The sequence below is a fragment of the Pipistrellus hanaki genome (genome assembly GCF_964339955.1).
Source record: "Pipistrellus hanaki genome assembly, chromosome: 10".
Classification (NCBI taxonomy): domain Eukaryota; kingdom Metazoa; phylum Chordata; class Mammalia; order Chiroptera; family Vespertilionidae; genus Pipistrellus; species Pipistrellus hanaki.
Window position 1 is genome coordinate 14,516,426 of NC_140512.1, and position 16,301 is coordinate 14,532,726.

A 16,301-nucleotide genomic window follows, 5' to 3' on the forward strand; every position below is an offset into this window, starting at 1 on the left:
TCTTAATCTCCCTCTGGGCTTGTGAGTTTCCCCATCATTTCAGTCTACCAGGCAGACCCAAGAAATGCTCTATCGTTACCTCTGGACATGTCATTTGCTCATGAAAGTTTATGTTTATTTTATTTTTTTTCTTGCAGTTGGCCTTGGGCAGTTGAAGTTGGAGCAACCTGAAATATCAATCACCAGGGCAAGGGGTGAGAGTGTCCAGATACCTTGTAAGGTGTCCTCTAGCACCTTTATAAGCACTTACATTTACTGGTACCGGCAGAAACCAGATCAGATTATAGAATATTTATTATTCGTTGTCTCCACCACCAATGTTGGTGGGAAGAACAAAAAACTTGAGGCAAGCAAAGATTTTCACTCTTCCACTTCCACCTTGGTAATAAGTTTCTTAGAGAAAGAGGATGAGGCCGTGTACTTTTGTGCCTACTGGACTCACAGACACAGCATTAGAGTTGCCAGGATCAGCTGCACAAGAACCATCTTCAGGTCTGTGCCCACCCACATCCTTCTTAAAATATGCCACCACAGAGGCTGCACAGCTGGGCACCAGCATGAGCCTCCCCCTCTCCACCCCTCTCCAAACACACACAGAACCTGTCATGTACTGTTTTGTTTGTAACCATTTCCTGGCAATGAGGAGCCTGGTTGCGAAGTGTAAAGCACATGCCGACTTCCGAAATCTCAAAGGAGAGAGGTTTCTTGTATCTACAGACGTAACTATGATGGGGGCATCTCCTGCAGGTCTCACTGACAGTCTCAGAGAGGCCGTCCCTCACCACCTGCTTCTCCACATTCTGCCCTCTGCTTCCCACCCCACCCCCCAGAGTGCAAACCAACATGAAATATACCAGTCACTTCAAATTTTCATTAGCTGATTATCCTATGTCTCCCCTTCAGGACTGCATGTGCCATGAAAGTAAGATTTATGGCTGTAGGTGTTTAATAATTTTATTTATTTATTTTTGAAGGAGCCAATATTATTAATTCGCTGTGAATAAATTGAGTGGAGGTAGACTGTCTGGGAGAGGGATCTAGTACTGGGTGGGGTACATTCCACTCCCCACCAGGTACTCAGTAGCCCCACTTGCCGCCACAACTGCAGGGGAAAAAAAACAAAAAAACACCTCAGCACAAAGTAAGAGGTGCATGGGGTTGGGGCCCAGCCTTTCCTGCCATCCTGGCCCAAACAGGAGAGAGTCCCTAAGACCCAGGTGCTTTGCCCTCCACCCCACTGTGACCAGAGGTGTGAGTCCCTGAGGGGAGTGGCTTCCTGCACTATATGTTGGGTTACAGATCTTCTGCACCTGACTTCCAGGCAGCACCAGCCTGCTCACAGCACCTAGAGCTCATAATGGAGCAGCCCCTCCCCCCAACTTCATATAATCTTTGCTCCAAGGGGAGAAACCTTCCAATTCATTTAAATTCTAATTCATTAAAACGAGAAGGTGCTGAGAAACTATATTTTAAAATAACCTCTCTGGGTGCCTTCTCATGCCTAAGACCGAGAGCAAACCTGTGCAGAGGGAGCATAACTTTACAAAAAGAAGCAGAGAGGGAGGGCCCTTCCTCCAGGCTGAGATTCCCCAGAGCAGGCTGAAAGCTCTGCTGGACACTGGCACAGACAGTGGAGTTGAACAAGGCCTCCTAGCCCCCCACGGCTGCCCCTCCTGAAAGTAACAACCCAAAATGCTATGGGACTGAAGAGGTCCATTGGCTGGTGCACAGAAGGGCCCTAGAAGACATGAACAGGTGTTGACTCATTCACTTTTCTTTCCTTTTGATGAAAACTGGGCCCATCCTGCACCCTGACTAGCCTGCTTCCTCTTCCGTTGCACAGCTTCTCCCTTAATCATGAAGCCCTCTGGACCATGAGGTTCTGCTTGGCATCAAGTCATTTTTGGAAACAGCATCAGGTGTGTTGACTCTAGAGACAAGAGTTTTTGGTCAACTGACATCTGGGCAAGATAAACTGATTATTCCAAAAATTATCCTGGACCAATAAATAGAGACCATGCCCTTGACTGTGACTCTAACTCTCTTAATCACCATAATTAGTTATACCCCTCCGCCCCACACATAACCCATCCTCTGGGAACCATCAGGGACCCAGCCTTTGAGCATTATCTTACCTGTTCTTTGGGCATGGGCCACTTCTTAAAAATAAACTCTTAGGAAGTACAAAAATGACACTCTGGTGGCAGGGCTGAGGTGTCTGTGTGCTGACATCTCAATTAATTTCTAAAAGCACAAAAGTACTTCCATGCTTCTGAATATGGTATCCTATATAATAAAAGCCTAACATGCAAATTGTCCCCTCCACATGGAATTATACCTGGAGTTTGATTGCTCAATATTACATATGCTGAGCACCAGGGGGCGGTGCAGAACATGAAGGGCATGGGCAATATGTTGCACCCTCTTGCAGGCTACCTGGGGGTGGGAGTAACAGTGATGGAGGTGCAGGGAAAATGCAGGGTGTCTGTCAGAGCACCCTCTCACTCCCCCTGTTATGCTCTCCTAGGATGCCAGAGCTGGCCTGCAGGGGAAGAGCCCACACTCTGGTGCCAGGCACCCTTGAGGAGCCTGCCCTGCACCCACTCAGCATCTTCTGAGTTAGCAGGGCCACAGCTATTGGGACGGCAGGGGCTGGTCAGGCTCCTTGTGGCTTTGGGCAGGAGCCAGTCTGTAAGGCAAGCCTGGAGAGAGAGCACGGAATGCACATCATGCGTGCTGTTCTGCTGGGTGGCCCAGAGGCCCACACTGCTCCCTGACCTGCAGTCCCACATTTTCAGTGTGGGACTCAGGTGGAGGCTAGTAGATGCTCCAGTGGCCTGGTGCTGCCCAGGGCCCAGAGATCAGCTGGAACCTGCCCTTCCATGCCAGACACTTGCATTTTGATTGCCAGCCAGGCCGAGGGACTGCATCCTTGCACAAATTTTGTGCACTGGGACTCTAGTCTTAAAAACTGTCAATGAGGTATTTCAGTGTCTGACTCTTGTGTTGTTATGTAACAGAAAAATAAAGGCCATGTTTTGTACCCAAGTCCTGAATCAATGGCACATCACAGAGAGATAGGGGTAGGGACAGAACACAGAAGGTAAGTCTTCATATTTCTGAAGAAATGTTTCTATGACATGGCATTTCATGGGGAACAGCTGAGTGGCTATGAGAACCATCCCTGACAAAACTCAAGATGGACATTTATCCCAAAATATATTTTCCACATCATGAACCCTGTTGCCCAGTCTTCCCAGCACTTATGGGACACAGGGAGCCCCAGAACTGGTCATAGCTGTAGCAGATCATGAAGAACCTCAGGGAGCATCTGAGCCACCACTTCTTCTGAGAAACCAGAGCCAGCCCCGCCCCCTCCACTGGTCTGCTAACAGGGACCTCAGTGTCTGAGCTTCTCCCTGTGAGCTGCTTGGTGCACAGGATGCCACTGCTGGAAGCAGTCATCTTCATGTTCCTCTGGGCTTGTGAGTTTCCCCATCATTTCAGTCTACCAGACAGACCCAAGAAATGCTTTATTGTTACCTCTGGACATGTCATTTGCTCATGGAAGTTTATATTTATTTTATTTTTCTTGCAGTTGGCCTTGGGCAGTTACAGTTGGAGCAACCTAAAATATCGATTTCTTCAGCCATGGGTGAGAGTGTCCAGATACCTTGTAAGGTGTCCTCTAGCACCTTTAGCAGAGATCACATTCACTGGTACCAACAGAAACCAGATCAGAATATAGAACATTTAATATACATTGACAACAGAGCCACTGTTTTTGGAGAGAACAGCAAACTTAAGGCAAGTAAACATCCTTCAATTTCAACTTCCACCTTGACAATAAATTTCTTAGAGAAAGAAGATGAAGCCGTGTACTTCTGTGCCTGCTGGACTGGCAGACACAGCGTTAGAGTTGCCAGGATCAGCTGCACAAGAACCATCTTCAGGTCTGTGCCCACCCACATCCTTCTCAAAATGGGCCACCACAGAGGCTGCACAGCTGGCACCAGCCTAAGCCTCCCTCCTCAAGGAACTTGAGTCATCTACTTATTGTTTGTAACCAGCTTCTGGGACCCAGGAACTTAGCTAGAAAGCCTGGCCACCATGGCTCAGTGGTTGAGTATCGACCCATGACGTTGGAGGACATGGTTTGATTCCTGGTCAGGGCACATGCATTGGTGGCGGGCTGGATCCCCAGCATAGGGAGTACAGGAAATAGCTGATAAATGATTGTCTCTCATGATTCCTATCTCTCTCCCTCTCCATTTCTTTCTGAAATTAATAAAAATATATATTTTTTAAAAGAAAGTGTGAATCAAATACTGACTTCAGAAATCTCAAAGGAACACCTGACCTATTGCTTCACCTTTTCACACCCTCCCCACACTCACCTGGACAGCCTGAGCCCTCACTTTCCTGCGTCCTCCTGGGTGACACAGTCTGGTAGACACAGGATGTCCCTGCTGGAAACATTTCCTCACTCTAAGCTTGTGAGTTGCTTCTCATTTATATCAACATGGATGAGAGATGAAAGAGATTTTTCTTGGTTTCCTGGCTCTATGTCAGATGTTCATGGGAATTTCCCCTTTTTGTTTGCCACTGGACACGGGCCATTACAGTCGTCAATTTTCAGAACAGGAGAAAAAGTGTTCATGTCTTGTATGATGTCCACTCAACATTTTGACAATAAGGTTGTAGACTAGTATCAACAGAAACCAAACCAAATTGCATCACATTTGAAGTTAATCATCTCAACAAAAACCCAAGCTCCAGTCCAGTTAGCTAAGGAAAGCAACAAATTTGAGGCAAGAAAACATTTTCAAAACTCTAGCTCAGTCCTGACCATAAACTTCATAGTCAAACATGTGGGCATTGTCTACTGTGCTGGTGGGACCCACAGCACTAGAGGAGCCAGGACGCCCAACAACAGCCTCTTCCGGTTTCTGCCCCACCACAGCCCTCCTTCAAGCACATCCAGCTAACTCCTGCCTGGGCTTCCAGCCTCCACCTCGCCTTCTCTGCTGCACATCTGCGTTTCCCAGGAAGCCAACTGTGCTTGCTCACACATTAGGCCCCACCGTGAGCAGGAGGCATTTCAGACCATGATGTTTCCAAATCTTTATTCAACCCGACTTCCTTGTGAACTGAAGTCTCATCTTGGAATGAATACACATAGGGCCCATTGAGCATATCACCAGCCATGATTGGTGATATGCAAACTAACTCCACTAACGCAAAGACTCAGGCTGAGGGAGCAATCTTTGTGCACCACCAGCATGCCTAGATATGGTACATACACATTACCACATACAATCATCGTCACACCCCAGCGATAGAACCATTTTTGGCCGTTTTAAAGACAGTAAAGCTTTGAGAATTTAAGTATTTGGTCAAAGACAAGAAGTCCATGTGTTTTTAACTGGGCCATGATACTACTTGAAAACATACATATCACAATTCTATAATAAGCAAAACACTGGAGGTAAATCTGGGATGGAGCAAGCCTCCTATTGCTGGGAGAGGAGGAAAACAGTTCCTCACTTAACATTCATGGCTTTAGGAACATGATGTCAGCAAAAAGGAGGTCAGAGCCATTGGGGCCATAGGCGAGCCTACCTTTCTGTGAGTGACTCCTGATTCTGGTTATGCAATCAGAGTGGGAATGGGCCAAGGGAAAGAGCAGCTAATAATTGGCTGTTTCAGAGATATTTCTGTTAGTGTTCTGAATTCTTCGTACACATGAACTTCTTCATCCTTCATAGTAACCTATGAGGTGTCTTCCGTTATTGCTATGAGCCCCATTTTACTCATGAGGCAAGTGAGATATTTATTCTGTATCCCAGCAACCTTTCACACACACACTGATATGAAGCAAAGTGGGGTTGGACCCATCTAATCTAGCTCCAGAGTCTGATTTCTAGTCCATAAAAGGATAAAAGAAGAGAAGTGCTGTGCATTGTTCCTACACCTATTGAGAAAATAAAACTGACCTTGGTGAAACTATTGCTAACACAATGTATTACCTTATACTGAATCATGTGACCAGGATTTTAGTTATCTGGAGTCGTCATAGAACGCAAAAAAATTTCAATGTTATTAATTTATTTTTTAAAATGTATAACAAAAATACCATTATTTCATAATGCACCTCTGAAACAATTGTGAAAAAAATGACTACTCTTTAATGTATACATTCTTCTTATCCAGTACATCCTGGGTACCCACAGAAAGAATATGGACATCACCTTGCCTCTGTGCCAATACACACTCCCTAATTTATTTGATCATTTCTAAGGTGGTGGCAACATAGGCATCCACACCACCTCCTCTTCTAAGGAACCCTGTTCTAGTTCTCAATGCAGGGAGGCCATTGAAGAAGAAGAAGAAGAAGAAGAAGAAGAAGAAGAAGAAGAAGAAGAAGAAGAAGAAGAAGAAGACAGGGAAGTGAATTCTCTAAAACTATAATAATTATTACTGAAGGACTAGGTGACTTTATTTTTTTCTATGAAGTTTGAATAACTTTACATACTTTATTAAATGTGTTTATATGATTTTATCATAAAGTACTTATCAATAAAATAATTTTATCTTGTTAGATAATAATATTAATAAAACTTCATGACATCACTGAAGACTCTTGATACACCAGGTACTAATATTTGAGTGTTTGGTTGTAATATAATGTTATAATGGAATCCTAGAATAGCTCTAAATGATACATATAATCAGGGTTCGATTCCTAGACAGGGCACATGTTCTGATTGTGGGTTTGATCCACAGTAGTGGGCATGCTGGATGCAGTGGATCAGTGATCCACTCTTATCATTGATGTTTCTATCTCCTCTCCCTCTCTCTTCCCCTCTGTGGGGGGGTGGGGGGTAGTAAATTATTTTCAGAGGATGTTTTATTTTCGGGGAAACACATTATTAAGTGACATAGGAAGGTGTTAAATAATCTTTGGTTATTTTATAATACTCATGTTGATTATTGAAAGACTTCCATATTGATGAAAAAAAAGTTAGCCAAAAGAAGAGAATATAAAGAGAAATATTCATATCCTACTTTAAAATGTTTATTTGTATACTAGAGGCCAGATGCAGGAACTTGGTACAAGAGTAGGTCTTCCTTCCTCCCAGCCGCTGGCAGGCACCTGAGACCCAGGCTTCCCTTGTAGCCCTGACTTCATTCAGAAATTCATCTGGAAGGAAGTCGGGTCTAATTAGCATATTATACTTTTATTGTTATAGATAATACCAATTAATCCTATTTCTATTCATAAAGAAGTAGAGAAAGAGACAAAGTATAGAATGCGTGCCTAGTCATATATATATATATATATATATATATATATATATATATATATATATATATATATAAATATATCATTTTACTCAGATTTTCCTGAGTGAGCAACTGTTTCTTATCTGACTTCCTCCGTCTCCCAGATCTGGGCCTTTGAATGAGTCATGTGTCTTTGCCACTGTCCTCAATGCCAAATGGAGATCATCATTACAGCTACCTCACAGCACTGCTGTTGAGAGGATTAAATAAATAAGAAAACAATTAGAGTAATGCCTTACAAATAACTATTACTCAGTGGATATTAAATGCCACATTAACTTTAAAGCTTATTATAACATATTAGCCATAATTTAACTGTGAAAATACTCCTGAATGTGGGATAATTATGTTCATGCTCCAAAGTCCAGAATGAGAAGCTGAGTTCCATGAATTGTCCAGTCCCTTCCTGGAGGCACCCAGATGATAAATAAAATTTGGGTGCCCGAGGTTATAATCTAATTAAATTTAATTATATTAAAATTGGGGAGGGTGACACCAAATTAAGTTAAAAAGCAGAAAAGTCCTTCCGTGCTCCTGCATATGGCATATTAAATAATGTCAATGAGGCATTTCAGTGTCTGATTTCTAAGTTGATGTGTAACAGAAAAATAAAGGTCAGGATTCATACCCAAGTCCTGAATCAACAGCACTTCACAGAAAGATGGGCTTAGTGGCTGAACATAGCAGGCGAGTCTTCATACTTCTGAAGCAATGCTTCTATGGCATGGTATTTCATGGGGAACAGCTGAGTGGCTATAAGAACCTTCCCTGACCAACCCCAAGATGGACACATTTATCTCAGAATATTTCTTTAAAGATGATGAACTCTCTTACCCAGTCTTCCCAGCACTTACGGGACACAAGGAGCCTCAGAACTGGTCATAGCTGTAGCAGGTCATGAAGAACCCCAGGGAGCATATGAGCCACCACTTCTTCTGAGAAACCAGAGCCAGCCCCGCCCCCTCCACTGGTCTGCTAACAGGGACCTCAGTGTCTGAGCTTCTCCCTGTGAGCTGCTTGGTGCACAGGATGCCACTCCTGGAAGCAGTCATCTTCATGTCCCTCTGGGCTTGTGAGTTCCCCCATCGTTTCAGTCTACCAGACAGACCCAAGAAATGCTCTATCGTTACCTCTGGACATGTCATTTGCTCATGGAAGTTTATGTTTATTTTATTTTTGCTTGCTGTTGGCCTTGGGCAGTTGAAGTTGGAGCAACCTGAAATATCAATCACCAGGGCAAGGAGTGAGAGCGTCCAGATACCTTGTAAGGTGTCCTCCAGCACCTTTAGCAGAGATCACATTCACTGGTACCGGCAGAAACCAGATCAGAGTATAGAACATTTATTATATGTTGTCTTTAGCATTGGTATTGGTGGGAAGAACAACAAACTTGAGGCAAGTAAAAATTTTCACTCTTCTACTTCCACCTTAAAAATAAGTTTCTTAAAGAAAGAAGATGAGGCCGTGTACTTCTGTGCCTGCTGGACTGGTAGACACGGCGTTAGAGTTGCCAGGATCAGCTGCACAAGAACCATCTTCAGGTGTGTGCCCACCCACATCCTTCTCAAAATGGGCCACCACAGAGGTTGCACAGCTGGGCACCAACCTGAGGCTCCCTCCCCACAGCACCTGAGTCTTGTACTGTGTTTTTTTGTTTTTGTTTTTGTTTTTTACTACAGAGATTACTCTTAATGTGGCTTAGACTCCAGGAGGAAATCAGTGAGTGTCAGAAAGCATGCTAGTGATATTACATTTCATGTAAAATCTGCCAGCCTCTACTGTGCAATTACTTTTGCAATTGTAATAATCATTTACCCCCACTTTTAAAAATTTAAGGTTAGAGTGATAAAAATACTTTTAAAACCTTAAGCCCCATACTGCTTCAACTCTGTCAGGCCATCCTGAAGATGTTCAGTGGTTTTGGGGGTGAATTCACCCATAGATTTTGGGGGTGAATTTGGAGTAGAGGGCTTCCCGCCTCCTCCCGGGGGGGTGGGGTGGGGAAGATCACTCATTTTACATGGAAGGATGGTGTCACAGCCAGACCAGCACACCTCCATTTGCACAGGCCTCAGATCCCCCTGGGGGGCATCAGGTAATCACACAACCAGGCGGAGTCTCATCAGGAAGTTTTCCCTGGGATTCTGCTGGGATCCTGTGAGGACCATAGCGGTCATTCTTTCAGAGCTGCTGCTCTTTCCCAGGCACTGTCCTACCTCATCCCATGTTTGTGACAATCTGTTGACATGCTACCATGATTCACTTTTTAAAAAAATATATATTTTATTGATATTTTACAGACAGGAAGGGAGAGAGAGATAGAGAGCTAGAAACGTCGATGAGAGAGAAACATCGACCAGCTGCCTCTTGCACACTCCCTACTGGGGATGTGCCCTCAACCAAGGTACATGCCCTTGACCGGAATCGAACCCGGGACCTTTCAGTCCGTAGATCGACGCTCTACCACTGAGCCAAACCGGTTTCAGCCCATAATTCACTTTTTATAGACGAGGAAATGGGAGCATAGAGATGCTGCTTACTTTGTCTGTGGGCACAAGTTACTGGGTGGGGATGGAGGGTTGGGCTTCTCTGGCTTCAGTGACTGTCCTTGCAGCCTCCGTGCTATCCTGCCTCTGACACAGGCAGTAGGAATCTAAACTCGTTCCTAGCGTTAAGGAGAAAGCAAACTCCTTCACAAAATAATCAGTGAAACAAGTAATTACTATTCAAAGCTGAGTCTGAATTTAAGTGTTTTCTTCCTACAATAAATATAAACACCATGGCTGGTTTGACTTTCAAAATATAAAACAATAGCAAAATATAAGACAAATAACTTATTATTTTCTTATTTTTTTGGAAATATTAGGAATAAATTTTTAAAAATAAACTCTTTTTTCAAGGACATTTTTCTAATAGAATATCTGTCCTGGCATTCCTGGAATACAGTCACACCTACACATGTACAAACTGCTTTTGAGCTACAGTGGCAGAGGTTCACAAAGCCAGAAATATTTATCTGACCATCTGACCATCTACAGAAAAATTCCGCCAGCCTCTACTGTGCAACATGGGGTTAGGGAATCAATTTGTAACTCAAATTCAAGGTGCAATAAGAGAAATTATTGATAACTCTTACTATAGGAAAATGAAAGCAAAAGTTGCATGGTAAAAAGCAACATAAGTTAAATCAAAAGACAAATCACAAACTACAGGCAATATTTGCAATCTCTTTAGCAGATAAAGGCCTGCTATGTCTGATATAAAAAATAAAGAAAAAAAGATTAAGAATATCCTATGGAAAAATGGCAAAAGATATAAAAAGCCAATTCATGAAGAGCAATATAAAAGTTTTCTTAAGCATATAAAAAGATGCTCAACTTTACTTCTAATAAGATAAATGCAAATGAACACTGCATAGATATGTAATTTCTCACCCATGGATTGGCAAGAATTTAAAAGTTTGTTAATATACTTTGTCAGGTAAGTAATGGGGAAAAATAGCCACTGTACACTGCTGATAAAAGTGAAAAATATAACCATTTTGTAGGGGAATTTGTGACTATGTAAAAAATTTTTTATATATTTACCTGTTCACCTAGCAAAAAAAAAAATTTACCCTGCAGATTTAACTTTCAACAAAATTAAAATACATATGTATGAAGTTAGTCATTGTGTAACTGCAGAATATTAGAAATTACATAAATATGAAACCATAGGAAATTGGTTAAAAAAATTGATGGCACATGCATAATGGAGCATATATAGCTGTAAAATAGAATGAAAGATGCAAATTAATTGTAATTGTATATAAGTTAACCCTTGAATAACATGGGAACTAGGGCCACTGACCCGCCTCCTCCAGAGGAAGGAAGATTACTTATACAATCAAAAATCTGTGAATAACTTTTGACACCCCATAAACTATATTATAGTCAGCACTCAGTATCCATGGGGCATTGGTTCCAAGAACTTCTGCAAATACCAAAATACCAAAATCTGCAGAACTCAAGTTCCTTATTTAAAAAAACAGTGCATGCAGTCGGCCCTCTGCATTCATGAACTTCCAACCCTGAGTTGAAATATGGTGTTTTTGACCAGCCATTGGTTGACTCTATAGATATAAAACCCACAGATATGGAGAGCCATCTGAATTTATTGGGGGGGGGGGGGAAATCCACATATAGTTGGACCCATGAAGTTCAAATCTGTGTTCTTCAACAATCAGCTGTACTGACAATTAAAAATTGGAAATTTAAATTTAAAAAAAAATAGTACTGTTTACCAGAGCAACTACAACCTATATAATACTTAGAGATTAATTTAACAAAAAATGTAAAGGATTTATATGCTAAAATCTTCAAAACTTCAATGACAGAAGTTGAAGAACTGCTCTATAAATGGAGAGAGGTGCCATGTTCATGGATTGGAAGACTCAATATATTAAAGATGTCAAACTTTCCCCAAATTGATAAAAAAAAAAAAAAAAAAAAAAAAAAAAAAAAAAAAAAAAAAAAAAAAAAAGATTTAATGTGCCGAAACCAGTTTGGCTCAATGGATAGAACGTCGGCTTGGGGACTGAAGGGACCAGGGTTCGATTCAGGTCAAGGGCATGTACTACCTTGGTTGCGGGCATATCCCCAGTAGGGGGTGTGCAAGAGGCAGCTGATCGATGACTCTCTCTCATCGATTTTTCTAACTCTCTATCTCTCTCCCTTCCTCTCTGTACAAAATCAATAAAATAAAAAATAAAAAAAGATTTAATGTAATCCCAATCAAAATCTTTGGAAGACTTTTTGTGGAAATCAAGAAACTGATAGTAAAATATATATGGGGAGACAAAGGACATTGAATAGTCAAAACAGTTTTAAAAGCATTAAAATCTTAGACATGCTATTAAGCTACAGTGATCAAGACAGTGTGTGTTGGTGAAAGGACAGATACATGGAGAGGAACACAAGAAAAAACAACCCAGAAATAGGCCCACACATCGTGGTTAACTGGTTTTTAACAAATACAAAAATGACACGCTTTTTAACAAATAGTACTGGAACATTTGTTCATCCATGTAAAAATCAAGCACAAACTTAATCCATACCAAACACCATAAATAAAAATTATCTCAAAATGGATCACAGGACTAAATGTAAAACTGGAACCAATAAAACTTCTAGATGGAAATCCAGGAGAAACCCACGGTGACACAGTTTAGACAAAGACTTTTTAGGACAGGAAAAACAAAGAAATATTTAACATATTGCACGTTCATCAACATTAACATTTCTGCTCTTTTTTTTTTTTTTTTTAAAGACTGCTATGAAAATGGAAAGAGAAGCCACAGATTAGGAAAAAAATAATCTCAAAGCACGTATTTAAAAAAACAAATGGTGTCCAAAATAGACAAAGAACTTTCACAACTCAATTTAAAAAGCAATGCAATTTTTAAAATGGGGAGGAGGACCAGCATGTGCCCAGAGATATAACATAAAACAGGGACTTCCTGAAAGTCAATGACTTTGCTTAACTCTTCAAAGAACTCGGTTGCAGGGCAAGTGACTTACTCAAAATTTGGGGACAGACAGGCACTTGCAGGAAGAAACAGGAGCTGTGAGTGTTTGCTCACCTGGGACAGATGCTGTCAAGCACCAATTAATCTAGTCAGAAGATCAAACTTTATATTGGTAATCAAATAACAAGAGCGGAGTACAGACCAGTGGGCGAGAGAGAACACTTGGGAACCACAAATAATAGGGTATACTAACAACCCCACAAAAATATCCTTTTCTACCTCCTCTCTCCCTCCTTCCTTCCTCACTCCTTCTCCACCTCTCCATTGGGGGCCTGTGAAAGACTTTAGTCCTATAACAGAAAGGTGGCTTCTTTATACTGATATCATCCGATGGTAACAATCACACAGTAATGACAGCAATCTGCTGCTAAATCAGTTAGCAGGCCTGTTTCCACAGGATGTTTCGGGGAAATACCACGAGAGCCCTTTTCCTGCGGTTTATGGGTTTAAGGTATGTGTTCAGAGCGCCACTTCCTCTTACTAAATAGCCCTTGGGGTGGCTCTGTGACAATTCCATTATTCAAGGGCCTCAGCTAACAAGGGCTGGCAGGATGCTGCTCCTGTCCCAGGTCATCCTGGCAGCCTGCCTTTGGACTTGTGAGTGACTTGACCCAGCGGGTAACTTACTCATTCGAAGGGAGGCAATAGAAAGCCTGGACAGTCTAACAGCCCGCTCAGGTGGAAGAAAGCCACACGGTCATTCAAACTAAGCTTCCACCATACCTTGAATTCTTCAGGGGGGAAAAACAAAGTAGAAACTGCAAGGTCCCAAGATTATCATTACCAGAGAACAAATGTATACTATTTTAATAAATGCCAAAAAAATCTCACTAATGTTTGCTTTTTTCCCCCCCCTTTCAGACACAAGTGGAGACATTCAACTAACACAAGCCCTCACTTCCATTACCAAGAGAAAAGGAACAACAGCATTTCTTGAATGCCAAATAAGAGGGATCTTAAAGAAGAATTCATACACACATTGGTACCGACAGAAGCGAGACCAGACACTCAAACGAATTCTGTGTATTTCCTCAGATGGCGATGTTATACATGAGCCAGGTGTTAGTGAGGAAAGATATGAAGCAAGAAAGCATCACAGTAGTTTGCTGGTGAGCCTCAGGATACACACAGTTGAGGAGGCAGATGCTGGACTGTATTTCTGTGCCAGCTGGATGGATGGAACACACTGCCTAGAAACGCCATTGTCGCTGAACAAAAACCCCCAGGCTGCCCCATCTGTACAGACACACACCTCCTCCTTCCCGCCTCCCAGAGGGACCGAACTGATGTCCACAGAGTCACTTGGGTCTCCTGCACTTGGGTCTGAGCAAGGTCGGAGCTAGAGCCCAAGGACCACTTTGGGATGCTTCTCTCAGTAATGTCACTATAAGCTATCCCCACCTCTCTGGGGCCTGCACTGGCTTTTCTAAAGTGACCTGAATTGTCACTGCTTCACCAACTATGGAAGCTTCCTAGAAAGGAAGCCACAATCCTGTGACAATGAATGAATGAAAGGATGAATGAATGAATGAATGAATGCTGGAAGATACAAGGTCTTTTGAGTGACATATAGACCTTGGCTTCAAATTTCTGCTCAGGTTCTTACAGACAGGTTCTTATGATCCAGGAAAGTTACTGAATCAGGTTCATTCTGATTTCCCAGTTTTAAGTAGGCATAGTGTCAACACCTCATAAGGTTGCTGAGGACTGACTGAGTTTTCATACATGAAGGTTTTACATTGTGTTCATCAAATCACAATGTTCTTTCCCATTATCACTAAAACACTTCACTGAGCCATCTCAGGACCTCATTAGAAATGACATCTTACATTGTCCCCCAAACAACAAAGTGTAGCTTTAATTCTGAAAGGCTAAGAATTGTGAGTAGGAAAAGAGTTGAAAGGAAACTAAACAAGGGGATATTTTTCACTCCAGCAACTTTCTTCATTCACAGCAGAGTATAGTAATATCATGTATTTAAAGTAATATCTACAGTAATTGTTAATATTTGCCAAACTATTAATCTATAAAATGTACACATTTTTGCATGACGTTATGGGAATGTTGTATCTTTAGTTTATTATTATGTAATGATCGTGTCCTTCCCATTCTCATGCTAGCCACACAAAGCTACCCACACTCACAAAATATGGTGAAAATCTATAACTGAGCTCCAGAATAGATGTATTTGAAACAAGACTTTAAGGAAAAAATGGCAGGCAATTGCTCTCAAGAGGAAGTTATCACTGACTTATTGCAAAACAGGTGCTGTGATGTGGTCTTCCGGGACCTGATAGCTCCTTTATACCAGGAACATGATAAAATAACACTGTGACAGATCTTACCGAGAAGAACTTTTGTGGATCCCAAGGCAAACCTTCCTCCGCCGTGCCTGCCTCCGCAGAACAAGGGTTGTCCCTGCATCCACAGCCCTGATTCACACCCCTCCGAGTGTCCAATCTGACCAGTCACTGGCAATGCCAACCCTGTGGCTTTTCCTTGTGTCTATGGCTTGGGTTTGTAGGTTAACTTTCCACCTTTCTTATCTTTTCGGTGTTTTTATCTCCGGCGTGGTAAAAAAAACACTTTTCAAGTGCTCTGAATTCTCTCCCTTGCTTTTCAGATGGAGACACCAAAGTGAGACTATCCCAAGATCAACTCTCCTTTATCCGAAGACCAAATAGAACTGTGCACATAAGCTGCAAGCTGTCCGGGATTCCCCTGGAGGATGCCATTGTGCACTGGTATCAACAAAAAAAAGGGGAGCCCTTGAGACGAATCCTTTATGGCTCAACCAAGAACAGCAAGGACAACAAGCTCAATCCCCGCATGGAGACGTATAGGATGGACGGCACCTTTAACCTGATAATCAATAATGTCGCCAAGTCCGATGAAGCCATCTACTACTGTGCCTGCTGGGATCCCACTATGTCACAGAGTCACCGGGGACCTGTAAGAAAACCTTCTCTATCACTGGTCCTCAGCTCCTGTGACACCTGAGTAACCACAACAGGCTGTTTAATGCTCCTACTCCTAAGTCCACAAACGACTGAGACAGGGAGGGCTCTTAGAACATAGACAGCACAAAGCCCACTTGGACTGAGGAAGCTGGGGCTGGCTCAGACAGGGCAAGCAACTGGTCCAGCACTAGTTAACCAGAGAGCCAGGGCTCCGCTTTCATATGCTCAGTGAAGGGTCTTTCCTGCCTCTCTTATGGTCAGTGTTGAACTTTTTTTTTTTTTTAGCAAAATTGTATTTCTTTCCAAAGGAAGCTTTAACAATGGTACCAGGCCTTCATAAGTGACCTCCCCAGAACGTGGGAAGGTCTGATATGAAGGCAAAGTATGTGACTTCACACTGTTTGAAAAGGATAACGTCAGCAGGAGAC

The 16,301-nt window shown here is 42.3% G+C and overlaps 1 protein-coding gene across 2 annotated transcripts in view; it reads left to right on the top strand.

Annotated features, from left to right (window-relative positions):
* Positions 1-8,802: 8,802 nt before the first annotated feature.
* TARP (TCR gamma alternate reading frame protein) overlaps positions 8,803-16,301 on the top strand; it is a 28,552-nt gene continuing 21,053 nt past the window's right edge. Inside the window, exon 1 of one of the 2 annotated variants that reach the window (XM_084897589.1) lies at positions 8,803-8,836. In XM_084897589.1, coding sequence (XP_084753715.1) covers positions 8,804-8,836 — 33 coding nt within the window. In that variant the 5' untranslated portion in view covers position 8,803. The remainder of the gene's footprint in view (positions 8,837-16,301) is intronic. The other variant, XM_084897588.1, reaches the window with a different exon arrangement.